The sequence below is a fragment of the Crocodylus porosus genome, unplaced genomic scaffold (genome assembly GCF_001723895.1).
Source record: "Crocodylus porosus isolate Cpor-Errol unplaced genomic scaffold, CroPor_comp1, whole genome shotgun sequence".
Lineage (NCBI taxonomy): Eukaryota > Metazoa > Chordata > Crocodylia > Crocodylidae > Crocodylus > Crocodylus porosus.
This window is the reverse complement of record NW_017728949.1, coordinates 11,245,231-11,269,275: the sequence shown is the minus strand read 5'-3', so window position 1 is coordinate 11,269,275 and position 24,045 is coordinate 11,245,231. Positions and strand designations below refer to the sequence as shown.

General features: G+C 44.0%; 1 protein-coding gene across 2 annotated transcripts in view; it reads right to left on the bottom strand.

The window, feature by feature from the left end:
* SPAG16 (sperm associated antigen 16) overlaps nt 1–24,045 on the bottom strand; it is a 924,455-nt gene that overhangs the window by 895,793 nt on the left and 4,617 nt on the right. For both annotated transcript variants that reach the window (XM_019554226.1, XM_019554228.1), the window contains exons 3-4: nt 23,569–23,667; nt 8,939–9,066 (exon numbers count right to left, since the gene is read on the bottom strand). In XM_019554226.1, the coding sequence (XP_019409771.1) occupies nt 8,939–9,066; nt 23,569–23,667 (227 nt within the window). The remainder of the gene's footprint in view (nt 1–8,938; nt 9,067–23,568; nt 23,668–24,045) is intronic.

The following is a 24,045-nucleotide window of genomic DNA, read 5'->3' as shown; positions in this document are numbered from 1 at the left end:
TTCTACCTAACTTCAGACTAACACGGCCAGTCTCCTTCCAGCATAATGTTATATTCAGAGAAGTATAATTAGAGAAAATCTGCTTTTATGTAGAGATTTGCACAACTCATACAAACAATATTAATGTGATACAGCATCATTCATTGTATCAAAGAAAAATAGCACTCATCATTAAAATGCCATTAATCAAAACATGAACATGAAATAGTAAAAAACACAGTTAAAAATACTGTTTTCTCAAGCTGTGATAAAAACACACTAATCATTTTCTCTAATGTAATTGAACATTTGATCTTAAGAGAGAAGATTACATCTATGTAAATCATTTGATAAATTAGCAGAGTTCTTATAGGTATAAATGAATCAAATTTTCTCAATATTAATTAACTTCTCATTTTCAATCCTATTAGAACTTGATCACAGCAGTATATTAGCAAGTAGAAGGTACCAGTATGAATAATAGCAGTACGAATAATTCCCATCCTCATTAATAACATAAATTAGCTATTTAAAGACAATTTTTTCAGACATTTTATATATATTTTGTTATTAATGCAGAAAGTGTCTTAGTACCTTGAGATCCAATCCTCAGTCTTCATCCACACATATTTAATCCAATTGAAATTAAAAAAGACATTGATTTAGAAATACTCACATGAGTAACTTTACAAGATTTAAGCCCATAAATTAAGATCTGGTCCCACTCTGTTGAACGTCAATGGAAATTTGGCCACTGATTTTCATTTAGGCAGTATCTGATGCTTACAGATCTCTAGTTTTATACAAAAGTGGCTATTTATACTAATGTAGTATTAACTACCTTTTCTTATCAAAACTATTAGATATATATTATATTTTATAATGTTTGAACTATATAATATTTAAAAATTGTTGAGAAGCCTTGAGAGAAACACATTATTTCTGTTCTTGCTGCATGATTGTATTTAAATAATGATTTTTTTTATTTAAAGCATAACAAAATAAGTTCCAGTGGTGACTCCTGGCTGGCTTGTAAATTCTTATACTAAGACCAGAATCTTGCAAATGGATGAATATTTATTCCTCTTTGAAGCATAATGTCTAAAAATATTAAAGTTTCAAGGCTTCAATACATATTTTCCTCTTTAAAAAATGTTTCCTAATATGAAAAACTATGTATTTTTTGCTAAATAGCAATTAATTCCAAAAATAGTTTGTCCATTAACCTCAAAATTCTCAGAAAAATTTTCCCTGCCTAAAAATCAACGATAGAACTATTTAAAGATAAAAAAGTTTCCATTTCTCAGAGACTCCCCCAAAATTAATTGGATGGTTCAATCAGGTTTACAATAAAAAGCAGAGTCATTGCTATAGATCCATAACATTAGACTTCTCTACCCCAGGAAGCTTTGTAGCATTGACAATTGCTGAAGTCATTATAAAACACTTCGAATGTACATATAAAACTACATTTCTACTTCTTAACTTGAAAATTAAAGAACAAAATCCCTATAAGCCATTTCAAAATACAGATGAATAGAACAAGAGATAACAAGGGACGAGTCTTCTGATGACTGTTATAATCAATTTAAAGTAGAAAAGAAGCAAATGTTCCCTGATTTGTTCCCTGGTTCATAAGGAAGATGGCAGAGATCTGAAGGTATTTAGGTAAAGATAAAAGGTGAAATGTACAGCCACAGTATAATGGTGGGGATTTGTTATATGCCACCAAGTCAGAAAGAAGAGATGAATAAGGTACTCTTCAAGGAAGGAAAGAGCAAGCAATTATGATAGAATCCTAAAACAGAGTAAGCATGAGGTCAGCAGAACTAAAACACTGGATTTCAACTGAGATTATAGGCACAGTGCCCATTGGAGGAGAGGCTCAAGGATGAAGTCACCCAGGAGACTGGAAGCTTCTAAAGGCCACAGTACTGGAAGCTCAACAAAAAACTATTCTGATACACTGGAAGTACAGGAATAACAAGAGAAATATGGCTGCACAAGGGGCTTTTAGGGTGCCTCAAACGCAAAAAGAAAGCATATAGGCAATGGAAAGAGGAGCAGATCACCAAGGGCGCGTACCAGGAAATAGCAAGAACACGAAGGACAAAATCAAGAAGGCAAAGGTAAAAATGAACTGCACGTGGCAAAGAAGGTTAAGGCCTATAAGAAAAGGTTCAATATGTATGTTGGCCAGAAAAGAAAGACCAAGGAAGCTGTAGGTTCACTGTTAAATAGTCAATGCAAACTCTTAGCAGATGCAAAGATGGCAGAGCTGCCCAACAGGTCCTTTGCTTCCGTCTTCACAAAAAAAAAAAAAATTAAGCTGCTAGCAGACACACCTGTATAAGGATTATTTGAATAAGGAAGGGATCAAGCTGAGGGGCAAGATAACAAAAAAAAAAAGAAAGCTTTTGATGGGTGTAAATAAATTCAAGTCAGGAGAGCCTAATGAACCTCATTTTAGGAACCAAAGGAACTGGTGGAGTCCTTGGCAATGATATCTGCAGTCATGGGAGATGAGTGAGGTACAAGAGGACTGGAAAGGTGCCAATGTATTGCCCTTTAAAAAAGGCAAAAAAGAGGACCCAGAGAACTACAGATCTGTTAGCCTCACCTAAACAGTTATTGAAACATACCATAAGTCCATTTGCAAGCATCTAGAGGAAGACTGGCTGATCACAAGCAGCCAGCATGGATTTAATAGTTTCAAACATACTTGATCTCCTTCTCCAACAAATAAACTACTTGGGTCAGTGAAGGGAATGCAGTGAATATACAGTACAAGGTTTCTGACAAAGTCCCAAATGACCTTCTTATAAACAAACTGGAGAAATATAGACTAGTGAATATACTATAAGGTGGACAGACAACTGGCTCCATAGCCACAAGCAAAGGGTATTTATAAATGGATCCATGTCAAAATGGCACGATGTTTCAAGTGGAATTCCACAGGGGTCTGTCCTGGGCCCATTAATAAATATGTTTAATTATTTGGATGTTGGAATAGACAGCTTCTTAACCACATTCGTAGACCACACAAAACTGGGAAGAACTGTGAACACACTGGAACACAGGGGTGCAATTCAAAAGGATCCTGACAGGCTGAAATGCCAGGCTGGAATTCACAACACAAAGTTTAATGCCAACAAATGCAAGGTACTAAACCTCAGGAAGAATAATCAAAAATACAAAATGGGTGATCATCACTCTTCATATATCTGACGGATGAGGGGAAAGCACCTTCTCTTTCTTGCTGAACAGAACAGGACCAATGGCTTGAAATTGTAGCAAAGTCAGTTTAGATTGGTTATTAGAAAATCTTCTTTACTGTTAGAATAGTGAGGCAGTGCAATATACTACCTAGGGAAGTTTGAGGTTGGACAAGCATTGGTCAGCTTGTCTAGAGAGTAGCTATGCCCATGCTACGCTCTGGGTATTTCCCACGCTTCTGGGCTTTGCTAGTTGCCACATGGAACTGGGAAGGAACATTTTTCCCTCCGTGTTACTACATCTATCAGGGGGGAGAGAATGGTTTGCCTTCCTGAGAAGCACTGGGGGTTGGCTGCACCTCAGGCTGAGGATTTTGACTAGGATGTGCCAATGCTGCTGCTGGGACTAAAACCCAAAGGGCACCTATATACATTCATTCAACGAGCTTTAGTTAAAGTGCCCCCACTGCCATTTTTCAGCTCAGGGATGCTGACACATAAGATGCTCTGGGCGCTTTAATTAGACCGGGTCTGTGTACAGACTGTGTGGGTTTTTTGCCTTCCTCTGTAGCAGGGTGTGTGGCCCCCTTCCTTGGATTTCTCAGATGTATTTTAACAACCCCTGTAGCGACAGAAAACTGACAGCTGTTATCCCCTGCTTTACCTCCTGTGAGTTAGGGCACTGGCTTGTGGCTCGTTGACAAGGTTGACTGTGTAGTTTTAGTAATAAGTTAGACAAAGATTTTTATGGGATGGTTTAGATAGGGATGTTCCCGCCTCTAGCAAGAAGTTGGACTAGATGACCACTAGAGCTAGGGACAGACATTACATATAAACTGGTTAAGTGTTCAGAAACTGGTTCAAACCTATTTCTGATTAGCTCCAAAAAGCTCTAAATGGACACTGTCCTGTCTGCCTTTATCCTGTCTGCCTTACACAAACACTTCTCAGTGCATGTAAACCAGTTTGAAAATGACTGAAACCGGTTTGAAATAAACCTGGCTAAATATAGTATGAGACATAACTGATTTGGGTCAAACCGGTTTATGCAATGCCTATCCCAGATCCCTTTAACTTAAACCAGAGACCCCCGGCATCCCAGAGGCTTGGCAGCCACAGGTAGGGTCTCTGCTCCAGAGACCTGAGCAGGCCCTCTGCTCCCTGGCTGGAGCTCTACCAGAGGCAGGAGGCACAGCAGCGTTTGCCTGGCTTCCTCGTGCCCACCCCGCCACACTACTCCCTGCTCAAGCAGGGATTCTCCCTCCCCTTTCCCACATCACGGACGGTAGTCAGCATGAGGTATGCTGGCTAATGCTGAGAGGTGTCTGTGTAAGGCAGACAGGACAAAGGCAGACAGGACAGTGTCTGCTTAGGGCTTTTTGGACCTAATCAACAGGTAGCTGGTAATGTCTCTCTGTTCCTTCCTTGTAAAAAGTTATTTAAGAAGAACTTGAACTAACAAGAGAGGCTTTTGTTTTCTTGATGGGCTAATAAATGCTCCTGCCGGGGTAGTCAAGAGCAGTGAAGGGGGGACCCTTCCTAATCAGGGCGTCTTGCTGGGGCCTGGCCACGCCCCCCCTCAGGTCAGCTCTGTGAAAGAGAGGGAGGGGTGCTCTAGCACTCCCCACCTTCTAGCCTGAGGCACTGCATTTCTTCAGTCCGGAGGGGATGTCTCTATGGTTACAAACTGGTTCAGCCTAACCAGGTAAGATTAACCTACAAAGATTAAATCGATTCAGGGTTTTTGAATGTCTGTCCCTAGCCCAGAATTCCCTTTCACCCCTACTTTTATACGATTCCATGAAATAGAAAATTATGATCACTAATTTTGTAAGTGATAAAAGTAATAAAAATTGTGATCATTCAGACACAACATCTGAGGTAACGATTCAATGACACATTACAGAAAACATCTAGACAAAGAAACTTCAACTGTTTTCATATATACTCAGCACTGAAATAAGTATCTTGATTTTCAAAAATTAGAACAACGGAAGTATGCCATTTCTGGCACTTTTGGAATTCTGGTCTCTTCTCTTCAGGGCAAAAAGGGGAGCTAAGTAGGGACCTACTAAATTCATGGTGGAAGTGGAGTGCACTGTGGCTCCTTTAATCTTGCAGGTTCTCCTAGTTTCATAGTTTCATAGTTTATAGGGTCGGAAGGGACCTGAGCAGATCATCTAGTCCGACCCCCTGCCATGGCAGGAAAGAATACTGGGGTCAAATGACCCCAGGAAGATGTTCATCTAACCTCCTGTGCTCCTATCCCCCACTAATTGGTGGAGGGGCCCTGCTTGTGGCTCACTCCTAATCAGCAGAGAATTAAAAACTGCCCTTTTAAATATGGTGCCATTTTTGCCTTCTGCTGCTGATTGGCTGAGAGGCCCTGGATGGCCCTGTTTTTCTGATGACTGGCTTGGAGGCAAAATTGGTGCCATGTTTAAAACCATGATTTTAGCTTCCTTGCAGATCAGGAGGGAGTAGCAGGGTTCCCCATTAATTGCGGTGGGGGGGAGAGGCATGAGGTGTGCATGGGGGATTATGCAAGATTAAAGGAGCGGCTGCATACTCTACTTCCACCATGAATATGGTTGATGCCTACTGATAAGATTTTAACTGTTTGGAAAACTTGGATCTAATATAAGCCCTACTGCCCCTTGCCCCCAGTCAAAGCCCCTGCCCCACAGCCTGGGCTCTGTGACTGCCAGCAGCTACCCCAGCTCTGGGTAGCTACTGGAGTCCAGGATGCACCCAGCAGGGCTTGCAGCATCCCAGCTGCCTGCTGGGAGCAGCCTGGGATCCCGGCTGGCAGCAGCTCCCCAAAGGCGGGGCCAGCTGCAGCTGGGATGCTCCAAACAGCTGTGCTGGGCTCCGGCATCAGCTCCACATTGTCCCGTGTAGACGCGCCTTGGAGTGCCGGGAGGGGGAGGGGCCTGAGGCAGCGCAGCCCTGGTCTCTCCCCCGCTCCCAGCACGGAGGTGATGAGCCCAGCGCAGCTGTCTGGAGCCAGCCTGGACTCTGGGCAGCTGCAGGAAGCAGCAGGCAGAGTGCAAACAGCTGTGCCGGGCTGCACAGCTCCAGTATCAGCTCCGTGCTGGTGGTGCTCCGTGCTGATACCGGAGCTGTGCAGCCCAGCGCACCTGGTTGTAGTCTGCCCGCTGCTTGCTGCAGCTGCCCAGAGCCCGGGCTGTCTACAAATAGCTGTGCTGGCCTCATTACTTCCATGCTGGGAGCAGGGGAGAGACCAGGGCTGCACTGCCTCAGGCCACTCCCACACCACCCACTCCAAGGCATGCCTGCATGCGCTGGTGCAGTGCTGATGTCGGAGCCCGGCACAGCTGTTTGGAGCCTCTTGGCTGCAGCCAGCCCCAGCTCTGGGGAGCTGCTGCCAGCCGGGATTCCGGGCTGCTCCCAGCAGAGCTGGGGCTGGCTGCAGCGTGCCAAGCAAAATGGCCTCGCGTGCCATGCTCAGCACACGTGCCAAAGTGTGCTGACCCCTGCTCTAATCTATCTGCCTCCCTCAGAGGGATGTACAAGGCTAAATGATTAACCATAATAAGCCCAATGATAACCAGTTAGCTTCCCAGTTATCGCTTAGCACAGGACAAATCACAGTCTGTCAGGGAAGGGAAGCCCTACAGTGCCCCAGCAGGAACTGAAAGGCAGCAGGGCAAACAGGAGGGAGGGAGGGAGAGAGGAGGAAAGAGCAAGAAGGAAGGGAGGGGGACTAGTGCCCATAGCCTAAGAGGAAAACAGCAATTAGCCTAATGACTCATCAATCAAGCAATTAGCTGCTTGTTCATAGGTGCTCCCTCCCTCCCTGCTGCACAGGGGTTCACATGGGCTCTGTTGTCTGGCTGGCTTGTGGCTCCCAGGAGCAGCTGTAACCTAGCTTCTGTGTTATCGGTTAACCATTAAACTGATATAATTAGTGGAGGTTAAACAAATCATTTTAAAACAATATTTATATCCCTAATCCCCAGTGAGGCAAATTTACTCGAAACAATCAATGCCTTGTTATATATCATTGTGCCAGTAGAGACAATTCGGTGCTTCAGTCTCCCAGGTACTGATTTTAATATCCCATTTTTCTCAGCTTGCCTACATCTAGAGCAGTGAAAGTTGGTGAATTGAGAGTAAAGGACCTATTTTGGAAGCCAGTTGTCAGGCAGCCTTATGACACCTCCTCTTCAACAAAGCTGGCGTCAATGCTGATAGTATCTGCTTAAGCCAGGATGCTCACTTTCATTTTTCTGTCTTTCCAACTGATACGGATAATTTTCCAAAGACATTGCTAAAGGTGCACTGATATATCAGTCCATATCAGATCAGCATCAATAAAAGAAAACTTGACATTATTGGCAATTGGCTTTCTTTGGCCAGCGTAGCTAATAATGTCACTGATAAATGCCACATGCAAGTGCACAGCTGCAACATACATGCAGCCAGAAATGCAGCCCAGCAGCTTGGAGACCAGCATGTGGCCAGTAAGTCTGAGGGGAAGGTGCACAAGGGAGAAAAGGGGCATGGTGGGAGGCAGATCAAGGTCCCCATGGTGAGGGAGGGAGTGGGGCTGAGGCAAGGGCAGGCACTGCCCAGATGGGGTGGGGCAAGGAGCAGGACAGAGCCAGGAGTGGTTCATCTGGGGGGCACAGGCAGACAGGGAGGAGGGCGGTTCCACACCACTACTCACACCCCCGCAGGGAGGCATGTGTCTCCCGGATTTGTGAGTGGGGCAAGGGTTAGCTGCCCACTGCAGGCTTGGGGTCAGGGGATGCATTTGCCTCTTCCTGGCACAGGGGCTGGGTCAGGGCTGTGCTCAAGGCTGGTGGCAGTGGCAGTGCTGGGAGGGGGGGCCACAGGATGGGCTACAACCATCTCAAAATTCTCTGTAGCCACCCCACAGCCCCACCCACCCTCCTAGCACCACTGCCCACCCTGAGTGCAGCGTCAGACCAGAACCACCCCCATGAGGAAAAGGCTGGTGCAGCCCACAGCCCTGAGCCTGCATCAGGCAACTTGTCCTTGCTCTGTGCACAAATCCAGGAGCCACATGCCCCCATGCCTCCCTAGTAGGTGCACACACTGGTGGGGAGCTGCCCACCTTCCCCACGTTCCCTGGAGAAGATGTCTGCAGCTCCACCCCGTGCCCTGCTCCAGGCTGGGTACTGCCTGCCCCTGCCCCACTCCCTCCCTCATCATGGGGGCCTCGATCTGCCCCCCCCACGCTCTTTCCTTCCCTGTCCCATACCCCTTCCACTCCACAGACTGACGGGCCAGATACTGCTCTCCAAGCTGCTGGGCTACTTATTGGCTATTGGATAGGTTGGGCTGATATGACCGGTTAATAATCAGACACGGGTATTGGACAAAAAAATCTTTATCAGTGCACCCCTTGACACTGCTGATAGGGGTGGTAATGTTCCTAAGCTTACAGATGCTTTGGATATGTCATCCAAGTTTCACAACCATACGACAGAAGCTAACCTGATAGACAAGAAGTTTGATTTGGATTTTGATGTCATGATCAACAAAGACATCATTTCAGAGATGTCCAAAGGCAACACTGGAAGATTTTATCCAATGATGAATATTATAGTCTGTGTTTACTTTTTAGGGAAGGTGGCTACCCAAGTAAGGCAAATAGTCAAATTTTTCCAAGGACTGCCCTCTAACTAATACTTGCAGGAACAGCTGACTGGTTTAGGGACATCAAAGAAAGATGGACATTTAAAAAATGTTACCTTTCAGTTTGGAAGCAGTCAAGGGTTCTAGCCATCCTCATTCTGATTAGGAAATTGCAAAGAAAGTCATCCACAGCTTCCGGTATTTCAGATACTGAATGCTTAGAAGTTAGAACCAATTGCTGAGCCTGAAATGAAAATCCAATATCTGTTATTGAAATGATGTGCTGAACCTGTAAGAGATACAGGAACCTCTTTTCTCTGTCAATAAACCATCCCCCATGGCTCTGTCTATCCAATAACCACTAGAATAGAAGAGTGTAAAGAGTCTACACTGCTTCTGTTAAGGATACAAGTTAAGGGGTAGCTATAGTAAATTTGGAAAACTTTTATATATGGTTTCTTATTTTTCAGATGCAAAGAAATATCCATGTGCATATTTAGTAATTTGAGACCTAGCTTTGCCACTTGCACCAACTAACGCTTTAAAGTGAGATTGAAAAGCAAGAAGGGGGACCACCTAAGGTATATATGGAGATGAAAAGGATCCCCTGGTAAAATATACCATAGTGGTCACAGAAAATTACAGCACACAATTGTTCAATGGGGCTCTTCTCAGAGATTCAGAAGAGTTTAGAACAAACAGAGCACATCCCAGTCTACCATCCTATTACAAAGATACTATAAACTTTTTATTGACTCTAGAAACAATGAAGAAAACAAAGCAAATCCTCTGTTCGTCATGTTCTTTTCTCCTTCATTGACTGAAACAACACCTATCTATTTACATTCCTGAGAATTTAAAAATAAATGGTGAGAACTGAACATAGACAACAAGTACTTTGGTTAATTATTTTGCCCTTTGTTTGTGAAATCATCTTTTATTGTACAATACTTGCATGCCAAAGTCCTTAAGACAAACATTTATTAGATTTCCACACTACCCTCCCAAAAAAGATTCAGGGCTGCTTACAATAAAAAACAAGACAAATTATAATGAAATGAAATGAAAAAAAATATTAAAGGCAAATAGATACTAAAGGAAAATATTCTGTACTAACACAAACTCCCCAGGTGGAACTTCCATTAAATGTATGCATCATTTTTAAAAAAGGAATTCATTGCTTGAAAACTGAAGTTTGCTATGGTTGCTTCTTTGAAATTCATCTCTATTTACTACAATATCTTTGTTATACCATTGAGTCCTTAGAGCCACTTATTAGTCTTAGATTAATTTCTTCCTTCCAGCCTTTAATCAATTAGTTACTCCCCAGTAACTGGTTTTGTAGTCCACTACACCCTGCAGCAAGACACTTATTCCTGAGCAAGCTCATAATCAATCCAAAAGTCAGATACAAGCTCATCTAACTGAAGTTAATATGCTGGACCTGGCTCCAGCTCTATTCAGAGACAAGGATGAGGAACTCAAACTACTTTAGTGTCTGACCTGAAGGAAGTGATAGGCATCCAATGTGATGCATTAAAATGGTCTTAATTCTTCCTGGATTTTTGTACCAAAAAAAGGCTACACTGAATCATCAGATGTGGAGTCCCACAAAGATGCTGGAAGATCACAAATCTGTGGTTTTCTCTCAAAAGAAAACAGCCAGAAGTTAACTTAACTCGAGCTAGGTAGCACAGCTCAAAGATAATTCTTGCACAAAATGGCATAACTTTAAGACTCCTAAGCTACATCCACAAAAGCACAGATATTTGGTTCCCTGGGGACAAGTAGCAGTGGTGCACCTTGCACTGCAGCCACTTGTCCCTGGGGAAAGCCACAGCCACTTGTTCCTGGGGAAAGCTTGCTTTGGCACACAGCAAGTGACCCCAGAGTGGTAGAGGAGGCTGAGGCCAGTACTGTGCTGGCCCCAGCAGCCTTGCCTGGGGTCTTGGGGTCTTCCCAGGGCTGCAGCTGTGGCAATCCTGCCATATGGAGCCTGGTCAGAAGATGGAGCATGGCTCCAGGCAGCCCAGCTGCGCGTTTCAGCTGTGTGCACTGCCTGTGTATGCACTGATCTTTTTTTTTTCCCTGTGGGTTTTTTTGACCCCTGGATATGCAGGGGTCAAAACAAAATCTGGAAAAATAAATCCAAGCAGCGAATGCATGAGCAGTATGCCTCTGCAGCGCAGAGAACAACTGACTGTGCAGTATGTGGTGCTGCAGATGTGTTTGCCACACCACATACTGCTTGGCCACATTCATCTGGACATGCCCCTAGAGGCAAGCAAGGCAGGCGTGCAACAGACGTACAGCCCTAGCCACAGCTCTGTTCTCCAGCCCTCTAGTAACAGGTCTGAGCAATGCATGTTAGAGATGGTATTAAACCTTAATGTGCCACTGACCACTAGCACATGCTCACCTTAAAACAAACTAATATTCTTTACAACTAGCACCTGATAACTCTAATGTGTAATTTCTCCCTAAGAGATCACATGCCATGTTGGTGGATGATAATCTGGCCACAATTGTTCCTACCTTCATCACCTCTTGGTTAGACTAGAGAAATGTGATAAAGGGATGTCCAGCTAGTGCAGAATGCCACAGTTTGTCTCTGCAGCAACACAAGCTCCCACTAATGCACCTTCTCAAAACAAGACACTCCACTGAAAGCACTTCTCCCCATGGGGAAAGGGTAAGAAAGAACACAGCACATAACAGAAACTAGTCTAAGCACTAACACAGCAGTCCCCAATCTTTTGACCCTATGGACCAGATGACTGGTGTGGGAACAGTCCATGGTCCAGGTCCAGTCTGTGAATTTGACACTACACACAGGGCCAATGTGGTTTGTGACCTCAGCCCCATACTGTAGCCACACCTCTGACCCCATGCTCTGAACTGGGCTCTGGACCAATAACCACAACCTGAAATAAATGTCAAAAAGCCAGAGGAGAGACAGTGGGAAAGCTGGGGGTGGCAGCGACAAGTTATTTCAGACATGTGTTTCACACAGAATGCTACCAGCCAGCAAGACCCAGGGGGTTTACAAATTGTTTTTGTAAAGCACAAAGTGGCTATGAAAAGTTCATACATTTTGCTGTAGTTCAAACTGCCTATTTAACTTTAAATATGTAGCATCAATTGCATTTGAAAGATCCTGCCTTAATTATGTGCAGTAGTCCATGATAAATAATACTATATGTTTAAGGCTAAATATAAAGTCCCACATATTTTGAGTCTTTTGAGATATGTCACATCATAAAGGTCTAGTCTTTAATTGTAGAAATGAAGTGGCCATACAACAGCTTCCTTTCTATGCTTCTTTTATCCTCATGACATTAAGAAAATGCTCAGTAGAGTTTTCTTGTACCGTATTTAGATTTTATATATGGAAAACGTATAAATTCCAATAGGATAAAAGCCTTTATATGTCTGTCTGTCTGTCCATAATGCTTTGTTTGCACTGTGATTGGCTGACTGAAACAACCAATCAGAGTGTGAATACAGCATTGGGACAGGAGGTGGCAGGGTGGGGAAGCGCTGCCATGATGGTGGGCATGGAGTAGGGTGGGACGAGGCCAGCACAGCTGGCCTCACCACCCCACCCTGCTCCCTGGGGGTGACGATGATGGAGTGGTGGGGGAAAAGAGGTCACTGGAGCTGGCCTTGCCCCCCCTCCTTGTTCCTTGGAGGTTTTTGGCGGCAGTATGGGGGGATAGTGGGGTCGGGACACCATGGAGGGGGGGCAAGGCCATTGGCACTGGCCTTGGGCCGCCCCTCCCCCCTTCTGTTGTCACCACCTGCAGAGCTGACACGGCAGCGATAGGGGGAGGAGCAGGCCCGACACGGGGGGGAGAAACAGGCACACCATAGTGGGGGTGTGGAAAGAGGCAGTGGGCGGGAGGAGAGGAGTGAACCTGGGCCCAATGCAAATGTGGGGGAACAGGCCTGAGGGGGGTGTGGAGTGGACCTGCCATGGCCAGAGGGGTGCACTGGGCCTGGCCCAATGAGGCAGCAACAGGGGGAGGGGAAAAGTGGGCCTCCTCCCCACCTTGGGCCCAGGCCCACTCCTTCCCTCCCCCCCGCATATTGGCCTCAAGCCTGCTCCTCCTGTCCCCCATCACTGCCACACTGGCCTGGGCCCGCTGCTCCCCCCGCTGCAGTAGGGTGACTTCTCCCGAACCTTGGGCCCAGTCCCCCCCACAGCCCAGCATCAGGCCTGGGCCCACTCCTCCCCTCCCCCTGCTGCCGCAGCAGGGAAGAGGGGAGCAGGCCCGGAACCCAAGCGGCAGGAGGGAAGGAGGGAGCAGGCCCAGACTGTGTGGGGAACACAGTGCTCCGTCTCCATCTGCTCCCCGCCCATCATTCTTGATGGGCAAATGACTAGTTAGTTATAATTTTTGAGGTGTATGATATAATTATTGGAGGTTTGCCTTGAATTTATCCCCTTCCCATTGACACAGGAGGGAAAATAAATCTGGAGAGTAAGTTAGCCACCTTCCCCTCTGCCTCCCTCCAACGTCTTCCCCCTGCAGCCCCTGCCCCCTCTTCTTTCTGTCAGACTCTACTCTCTGTGAGCACATGGAAGTGAGGAGCAAACTTGAAAACACTATACTTTGAAATTAAACACAGCTGTAGTAATTTGCATATGGTACTCATAGACTTAGCTTATCCAGAACTGATGCATGCTACCTTTTTTTAAACTGTTGCAAGTTTTAGCACAGGTACTCCATCAACACACTTTTAAGCAGCACTTGAGCACCTTCACATATATATAGCACAAACTATGCTTGATATTAATCCAAAGCCAAAAGGCTCATGATTTACTATATTGTTCACTGGGCTGGGCTCCAGCAGTGTCAGCAGCATTTCAAGCCGTGGTGACCCCATACCTTACTACTGCTCAGTATGTTTGTGTACTCCAGATATCCACCCACAAAGGATCCATGTGCTAATTAGCCCCCTACTCACAACTAGAACTAGGTGTTCTTGTCATGAGTCCTCAGTTCCTCCAAAAATTTATATATAGTTGAAGCATTTTGGGTAACCTAGTCCAGCTCCACTTTGTGGGCAGCCAGGGCACACTAATTACATGAAACAGAGAGAGGGCGATAAAAGGATTTTGGGTAAACCGCTTGGTGATGCTTCCCAGACGTATAAGGCTGGTAAAGAAACAGGAATCACTGGAAATGGGAGAGGAAGGTGCAGCTCAACTGTGGGAGTGAAGAGGAAGTCATTGCATATGACTCAAGCATATGACTCATCATGGCTTGAAAAAAGAGTGGGCACTGGGGTGGACTGCATTTAATGGACACTACCATGTATTTTATACTTAGAATCATAGAATCAAAGGACCAGAAGGGATCTGCAAAACCATCAAGTCCAGTCCCCTGCCATGGGCAGGAGGATATTGGGCTCAAAGTGCTTATCCAGTCTCATCTTGAACACCTCCAAGGATGGCGACTGCACCACCTCTGCTGAGAGTGTGTTACAGGTTCTACCTTTGGTACCCTTATAGAAAATTACTTATTTCTTATGTCTAGCCTAAATTTTCCTTCTATTAGCTTGTGCCCATTGGTTCTCGTCCTTCCAAGGGGTGCCTTCCTGAAGAGTTGTTCCCTTAGATCTTGGTGCTCAGACCTGACATACTTGCAAGTGGCTATCAAGTTACCTCTCACTCTTCTCTTACTCAGACTGAACAGACCCAGTTCCTGGAGTCTCTCCTCATAGAGCTTATCCTCCAAGCCCCTAATCATATGGGTGGCCCTTCTCTGTACCCTCTCAAGCTTATCCACATCCTTCCTGAAGTGTGGTGTCCAGAACTGGACACAGTACTCCAGCTGCAGCCTTGCCAATGCCAAGTACAGAGGGAGAAGCACCTCCATGAATTTACTGGCAACACATCGGCCGATGCACATCAGAGTTCTATTTGTCCTGGTGGTGACTTCATTGCACTGTTGGCTCATGTTCATCTTCCAGTCAATTGTGATTGTGACCCCCAGGTCCCATTCAGATGCTGTGCCAGCCACTGGACCACCACCCATCCTGTAGTTATGGTGTAGTAAATATCTTATTTCAGAAACTGAAGTTTGAGCAGAGAACTGCAAAAGGATAGGAAGCATCTATTGCAGTAATTCTCATAATTTTTTAATCCACAGCCCACCTTACCAATTGCAATGTGATTCACAAAAATTTCAGAATGAGAAATGTCTATCTAGCGATAACTACTTCTCCCTGCTTCATATATACAGTGTGACCATAAAATGCATTTAAGTGAAAAGTAACCATATGCTTATGACATAGATGAAGGCCATATAAGTCAATAGACAAGCAGAAACATCCTAAAAGATCTTCTGCTTATTTATCCATTGTAAGGTCTTTGTTTATTATTGCTTACTGAATGAAAACTGCAAAAATGTCATCACGATCTAAAAAGTGCCGATTCTGGTGACAGCAAACCACCTAATAAACAAGCACAGTAAGAAGGGCTCCCTTAAAGCTAGGGCCTCCCTACAGTACCATCTGCTGATACTTAGAGGAATTTTCTGTTCAAGGATTGATGAACATCATTAAATTAAAAAAATATATTTTGTGTTGCCTTATCTTCTTTGGAAAATAAAATTGAGAGATTCTTTGCAAAACTCACTCAGCTGGAAGCAGATATGAAAGAAACAATGGAGAAAATGTAGAATTTTTAACAGCAAGACCAAACAAACTACAAATCAAATCAACATGGGAAGACTAAAAAAAACCAGCTTTAAACTGACAACTGGGATCCCTAAAAAATAAAGTAAGATCCGAAAATGTAATAGTACTAGATGTATCTACAGAATAAGGTATTGCAGAGGTACTTGCTTTGATATAAAATTGTATAGTAGAGGCTCTGAATCTACGTGTAAAAGAGGTGAGGAACCATCTAAAATGCTACACAGAATTCTTACATGAAAATCTAACAAAAATACACACAGTGAAGCATCATAATTCTCTTTTCTTTATGCACTACAAAAGAAGTAGAATTTAAAGAGAAAAAAACAAACAAATGAGAAGGAGCATAATGTTATGAAAAGTATATTAATTTACATATAGAAAACAACTCTTGCTTTTGATCAGAAATCATTTATACTCTGTGATTAGCAAACACATTATATTGCATTGGCTAAAACATCAGCTTCAGACAAGCACTATAACCAAAAAAAATCTTTTCAGCAGATGCAGCAGCATCACAAATCAGCTTCACATTCTCCCTGAGTGCCACTCTGATCCCCTCTTCCCAAATCTGCTGCTTTCTACTTTCTGCCCAATGCTGCCTGCCCTCTCCCTGATCTGCCACGTGCAGGGTTGCCCACTGTCAAAATGTATGGACAGTCCATAAAAAAAAGTAGTTAAAAACACTTATCCAAAAAAATATTTCAATGTGCATAAAAATTATGGTTGGTTAGCAACCCTGCTCCCCACTGCTGCTGTCCACTAGGACCTTTGCAACGAGATAATGTTTGAGTCTCAGCATATGCATGGAAAGAGAATTCCTAGTGCTTTGTTCTCACAGGGGAGGAGACAGGTTAGGCTGGACATGAATGGCAGGGAGTGTGTCCAGTCACAGAGAACAGGGCTTGGAGAGTCCCTATACTGCGCTCCAGTTCTCCCTTTTTCCTGTACACCTTGCAAAGTACATGCCCCCTGCAGTAGAGCAGGTAGCACAAAAGTAGCCAGAAAGATGAGCAGGGTGCCCCAGAGGCTGGACACAGAGCCTGCCAGCACAGCCTGGGAGGTAAGGATACTTCAAGGATAGAGGACAGATGCCAGAACCTGAGCCACCAGAAAAAGACAGCTACCAAAGCAGCAAGCCCAAGTTCCCCTACCCACAATTGCACAGGCTCCCCAAAGAGCATCATGAGCTGGAGCACTCCCCACAGGGCTCATCCTGGAGCTGGGGTCTGTCACTGTCTGCACGTCACAGCACCTCTTGGGCAGCCCAGGACATAGGGGCTAAGGTGGCAGCTGCAGGCTCTGGGAGGACACAGAACCAGCCCACAGGACTCCTAATTCCTTTTGCACCAGACTTCTCAGGAACCCCCAACAGTATGTCCCCTTCAAGGAAGTGGGAGGCAGACCTCTTTATGGATTCCCTGAGTGTGTGCTCATACTAATTTGAAATAAATTATGTAATATTATGTAAAAAAATGTGTCAGTAAAAAAGTTTGGTTGCATGTAAAAAGGTTGAAGATTGTCAGTTTAAAAAAAAATGTTCTTGGGTTCGCAACCCTGACCCATGTCCCACACCCAGAGACAGCCCTTGCCACATGTGGCACAGATTCCACAGGCTGGTGATCCCTGACTTGGACAAATGAGGATAAAGATATAGATGGCTAGCAAAAATATCCCCCTGTCCAGGAAAACTCTCCCCCGGCATAATTGCATCTGTGCCAGGTGCCATCACATCCCCATGATACAGGTGAAAAATTTCATAGATTTCATAGACATTTGGGCTGGAAGAGACCCCGGAGGATCATTGAGTCCAGCTCCCTGTCCCAGGGGCAAGAAGTCAGCAGGGATCATAGGATCCCAGCAAGATAAACATCCAAATGTGTCTTGAAGGTGTTCAAAGTGGGTGCTTGAACCGCCTCCGGTGACAGTCCATTCCAAACCCTGGGCGCTTGGACAGTGAAGAAATTCTTTCTTATGTCCAGCCTGAATTGGTTGCGGCAGGGTTTGTGACCGTTCAATCTCGTCATCCCTTGGGGGGCTCTAGTGAATAGAAGTTCCCCCAGATCCTGATGAGCACCCTGATAAACTTATAGGTGGCCACCAGATCATCCCTAAGCCTGCGCTTTTACAGGATAAAGAGCCGCATGGCTCTCAGCCTCTCATCATAAGGTCTGTTTTCCTGACCTCTGATGATGCACGTGGCTCTCCTCTGCACCCTCTCAAGCTTCTCCACATCCCTTTCGAATTGTGGATCCCAAAACTGGACGCAGTACTCCAGCTGCGGCCTCACCAAGGCCGAGTACAACGGGAGAATAATGTCCCGGGATCTGCTTGAGAACCATCTATGGATGCAAGCCAGCGTTTTGCTTGCTTTACTAGCTGCAGCATCACACTGAAGGCTCATGTTCATCTTGTGGTCAACCACGACCCCCAAGTCCCTTTCATCTCTAGTGCTAACCAGCGTAGCACCACCCAGCCTATAAGCATGGTACAGGTTTTTCCTCCCAAGGTGGAGAACCTTGCATTTTTCAGCGTTGAACACCATCAGGTTCTCGTCCACCCATTTCATGAGTCTGTCCAGATCCGCCTGGATCAAGGTGTGGATGCTTTACCCCAGAGTTTGGTGTCATCAGCAAACTTGGCCGGTCCACTTCTGCCACCAATGTCCACATCAGTGATGAAGATGTTAAACAGAAGAGGCCCTAGGACAGAGCCTTGTGGGACCCCACTGGTCACGGCGCACCAAGACGATTGGCTCCCAACAACCACCACCCTCTGGGTCCTACCATGGAGCCAGTTCCCCAGCCAGTAGATCGCAGTTAGCCAGTTTAGCCAAGAGGTGATTGTGGGATACCAGATCAAAGGCTTTTTTAAAGTCGAGGTATACAACATTGATCTCTTACCCCTTGTCCAGATGATAGCTCACCTGGTCATAAAAGGAAATGAGATTGGTCAAGCAAGACCTACCCACAACAAACCCACACTGGGTATCCCTCAAGATATTGCCTTCAGCTAGTCTGTTAAGGATGGCCTCCTTGATAATCTTTTCCAAGACCTTCCCCAGGATAGAGGTCAGGCTGATGGGCCTGTAGTTTGCCGGATCTACTTTCCTCCCTTTCTTGAAGATAGGCACCACATTGGCCCTCTTCCAATCATCAGGCACTTCACCAGAGCGCAAAGAGCTCTCAAAGATCCATGCCAGTAGCTGAGCTATGATGCTTGCCAGCTCCCTGAGTACCCGTGGGTGTAACCCATCAGGGACAGCTGACTTGAAGGTATCCAGCCTGTCAAGGTATTCCTTCACGAGGTCAGCTTCAATGGAGGGCAAGGAATCTCCCTCACCTGGGCTTCCCTGACCCATAGTGGGCAGGGCTGTCCCATGGAACTGGTGAAAAACTGATGCAAAGTACCCATTTAGCAAGTTCGCTTTTTCCTGGGCATCAGTTGTCAGTTGCCCCATCTGGTTTAATAGGGGTCCAATGTTGCCCTTGCTTTTCCTCCAGCTTCCCACATATCTGAAAAAGGACTTTTTATTGTCCTTGATATTTGTAGCTAGCTGGAGTTCCATCACAGCCTTGGCTTTTCTGATTTGCTCTCTGCAATTCCGAACTAAAGCAGAGTATTCCTCCTTGGTGGCAGTTCCAGTCCTCCATCCTTTGTAGGTCTTCCTTTTAAGATGCAGGAGATCAACCAATTCCCTGGAGAGCCAATGGAGCTGCTGTGCCCTTTTGCTGCCTGTCCTCCGAGACAGGATGGACTTTGCTTGCGCATCCAGGATTGCTCCCTTAAGGAGCAACCACTTGTCCTGAACTCCCCTCTCCATTGGGTTGTGGCCATTTAGGGCCCCTCTGACAAGTCTCCTTAGCTTGTTGAAGTCAGCTTTCCTGAAGTCGAGGACTTCTGTATTACTGACTGACTTGCCAGCTTTACGGCAGATGATGAAGGTGATCAGTTTATGATCACCCAGCTTCCCTTCAATTGCTAGGTTGCTGATTAGGTCATCCCTGGTTACCAGTATGAAGTCGAGCAGCGCTTTACCTCTCGTCAGCCCATAGACTTCCTGCGTCAGACAGAGGTCATCCACACGAGAGAAAGCTTTGCAACCGCTCGGATTTGGCTGAGCGCTCCTCCCATGAGATATCTGGGTAGTTAAAGTCTCCCATGACAACCACACATTGGGACTGTGCAGCCTCAGTTAATTCCCTGGTGAACTTCTGGTCAAGGTCTTGACTCTGGGGAGGGAGTCTATAGAAGACCCCCATCATAGTATCCCTGTGCCTTGTTCCCCACGGATTATAACAGTGGGTCTCAAGTCGTCCACTGTGGGTGCCAATGTCGACTTGCAGGGACGCGTAGCTTTCCTTGACATAGAGAGCCATGCCCCTCTCCCCCTCATTTTATCCTCTCGATCCCTCATGTACAGGGTATAGCCACCTATACTCATGGTTTAGTCATGGATGGACAATGAGAATACTTATGATCTCCACTGGCAACAGGTTCCCATGGAGAACTTATGTCCAGGGTATAAGTTAGGGTCTTCTCCCTTGTTGAGACTTGGCAGCAGTGGATCAGAGAGGCACAATAAGTCCTATATACTTTTTCTCTGTCTCTACTATACTCAAAAAGAGATCCAAAAGAGGACATTTTTGCTCCACAATGTTTTCCTGGAACATAACTTTAATCTGTGCTCCTATATTTTTTCCTCTCCCTTAAAATAGTAAATAGTAACATGTACTGGTTGGTTCTGTGCATAGTGATCTTAGTTTTTAAAACCACTAATTAGCTAGCAAATTTTAAAACAGTTTTTCTTCTCTTCTCAAATTTTACCGGTTATGCCTGACATTCTTATCAATAAGAGAAAGTATAAATGTTTTAGACACAATAATTAACCATGAATTCTAAGTTCTGCTTACTCTATGCTTGGATCTCAATTTGATCTGTGTATAAAATTATGTCCATTCTTTATAATTTTCTTAATAAAAATATTTAAAAATAAAAATAATTCCACCTACTATTGAAATACAGCCTTTAATTCAAAACTGGGTGTACAATTTGCCATGATGAGCAACAAAGTACAACGATCAAACTAAAACTTCAGAGGAAATGGAGGTATGGCAGGACATAATCATTAAGTAATGTAAATTGGAAGTTAGCCTGGACACAAGGGCTCACATTTACATTTATGATGAATCTGATGATCACAAATATTCAGTTTTTGCTTTCTATTATATACAGAACACATCGCCACCTTTAGTATTTCTTAACTTAGTGTTGGGATACTGATTAAGTATTAATTCAGAAAGAAGAGTGCTACTTGCTGAGTCACCAAAACCACTTGCAGCAACACCTGGGCTTTCCAGTAAATTAGCATTAAACAATCTAGTAGTTACTCCTCATAAAATATACAGTAAACATTTAATTATGAAAGCAATCAGGCAATTAACAAGCATGGTAAAAAAATACCTCTTTTTTTCATTGCAAATCATACCAACCAAAGCCTGAAAATACAATTTACATTTCCAAAATGATGCTTTACAATTTAAAGAATTAGAACATCTCAACAGTGAGACTAAAAGCAAAGAGAAACCTTTTCACAAGATAAAATCATAATCAGTTTGAAACTGACCATATACGGTGCAACTTGCTTAAAACAATTGTAAAGACTGCAGCTGTTTTGATAATACAGGATATAATCTAAGTTATTGTTTTCATACATCCAGTGTGTATATGTGGCAGTCTTACAGCTCAATAAAACAGTAGCTACGAAACAGCTGAAAGATTAGCTAATTGTAAACTGTCAAAAGATGAATAGTCTAACAAAAATCTCCATTGTTCCACTCTTTCCTTGAATGTCAATTTGCATAGTCAAAGAGATGTAACTGCATCTGATCTCTGAAGAATTTCAAAAAACATATTTTTTCACATACAGCCCACACCTTGTTTCAGAAGAGCAGCCTGAATTTAAAAAAAGAGTAAGAAAAGGAAAAAAAAAAAAAAAAAGTTTGTCCTTCCTGGTAACTGAGTAGCAGCAGCTCTTGAGCCAAGCCTGCTGCCAGCCCCATACACCACAGGGGAACTGACCCAGTGTACCGGTTTACTGGGTTTAGGTCTGTGCTCCGAGTTTAACACCGTGAGCTGTCTCCAGCACATTCAGTCTGGCACCATACGCCTGTGTCTGAGCCACATGCTGGGTTGGACTTAGCACACCAAATCCATTCTGAAACCACACCCCAGGTCCAAAGCTATGTGCTGGCAACATGCCAGTTCAGACCTTGCACACTGGCTCCAGGGCTGAGCCCATGCACCAGCCCAATTAATCACATGGGGCCATATCATCTGGGTGGACAATCTCCCCACAGGTCTGGAAAATTGGCAGCAGGAAAGCAGTGGCAGTGTTAATTGCCATGGCTCCCGAAAAGGGGATCCCTTTTCTCGCATATAATGTACATTACATTTTTCACCAGCTGGTTTTGCGGGGGAAAGGTGCAAGTAAATATTAGAAATTATTGTGTTACCACTACTTAGAAAAAGGGTAGTTTTTCAATATTTAACAACTAAAGATTGTTTTTATTTTCATTTTTTTTCATCTAAGCTTCAGGAAGGAATACAGATCTGATGAGTTTATTTACAAGCACACAATAAAATATGTTACTTTCTTTGGATCTGCTATTGAGAACTATTTAAATTTTCTATGATTATATTTGTTTGCCTTTGCCAAACACTGAAAGACTGGTAATAACTTACAGAATAAATTATGAAGTTATAAGAACATAAGAACTACCATTTACTGGGTCAGACCATAGGTTCATCTTGCCCAGTATCCAGTGTCAGAAAAAATGGATGGTGAGGAAAAACGTATTTCTATCCAACTGTACTACACCAATAAACTGAAATAAAGCATATATCTGAAAACATAAATAACTTCTGAACTCACAATTCCATCCTTTCTATGACTGGCTTGAAATCAAAGAGTAAATATAAAAAAATCTATAATTAATACTAAATGTTAAATAATATTTAATTCGAATAAAGCTCTGATTCAGCAAAGCACATCAGCTCGTGCTTCATTTTAAGCACATGAGGAATCATGTTTATTTATGGGAGCATCTGCATAGATGCCTGCCAAGTTAAACTGATAAGAAATGGTTACTACAGACCATATGTACAGTGCTTCAGGATTTGAGATTTAGTGGCTAATTGGCTATAAAAATTTAACTGGCAAGTCAATTTAGACTGTTACTAAACTTAAAAAAAAAGAGTAATCCTACTTTTATTTAAAAACATTAAACATAGGCATTAGTAGGACATAAGTGCATACAGGGATGGATCCTAGAGATGCAAGGGGGTGCAGTCAGCACATGGGCAGTAAGCAGAGCTCGATGGCTTATCAGTGCATCCCCAGAACCCAGGAGTTGAATGACATAGCCTTTTCCCCTGCTGCTGAATATAGTGGTGGGCAAGAGGATGGGGAGACAAGCAGTGGTAGCATTCACCCCCTAGGTTCTGGAGCTATACTAAAGCAGCACCTCTGACAGGTTGGTCAGAGCCATACTCAAGCAGCACTGAAGCCATACTAAAGCAGCAGCTCAAACAGCTCCCTGTGCAAGGACTGTGCAGTCAGCCCTCCCCTCCTGGATCTGCCCATAAGTGGATATGTAATTATTTTGCTGACTAATGGCCTAAATGATTCTTTATCAATTCATATTTATAAGAAAAGAAAATCCTAGCCAAGTGTGGTGTGGGAAGGGTGTGAATTATTATATACTTTAAATGCAATACATGGAATATATAAACTATGAATAGAATAGTCAATAAGGTAAATGAAGTGTTTTAAAGGTGGGGAATGTAAATATATTTGTGCGTTCTCATGTCTGACACAGTCTTATCACATCTCTTTTATTTTTCCAGAGACTTATGTTGTGATCCTCTGTACACAATTATATTCAATAAATAAAATAATACTGTCAACATTTTAAGCCAATTTAAAATCATTTTTATTACCAATTGATTCTTACTAAATATAAACCTTTGGGAAGCTTACTATAATTTGAGCATCCTCAGATTGCTCCTGTATGGTCTGTAAAGCCTTTGCCAGATCTTCATCACCTTCTAGGAGACTAGAGTCATCATCTGCTGGAACCTGAATCAAAACATAAAAGAAGTAAAATTAAAATTAGGATATTGATACAGAATACATCACTTTTTTGTCCAACTGATAATTGTTTCAATCCCTTCAGCATGGGGTAGTAAAGAAAATACAATTTTTTAAAGAAAATATTTGGAGTTGGTGTCATTAAGGAAAGAATTATTGTTGCTTGATGTTGAAATATACACTACAGAGCAGTGGTTCTCAACCTTTTTTGTACCTGGACCCATTTGTAAACATTGCTGGTCAGTCAAAACCCAGTAAATAGTTTAAGCAGAAAACAGCCCTCTGGCGCTGGTGGTGCCCCTCACTCCCAACTAGCTGCCTCCTGCCCCCAGGCCCCAGCCCCTCCAATGTGGGGGGGAAGAGGGG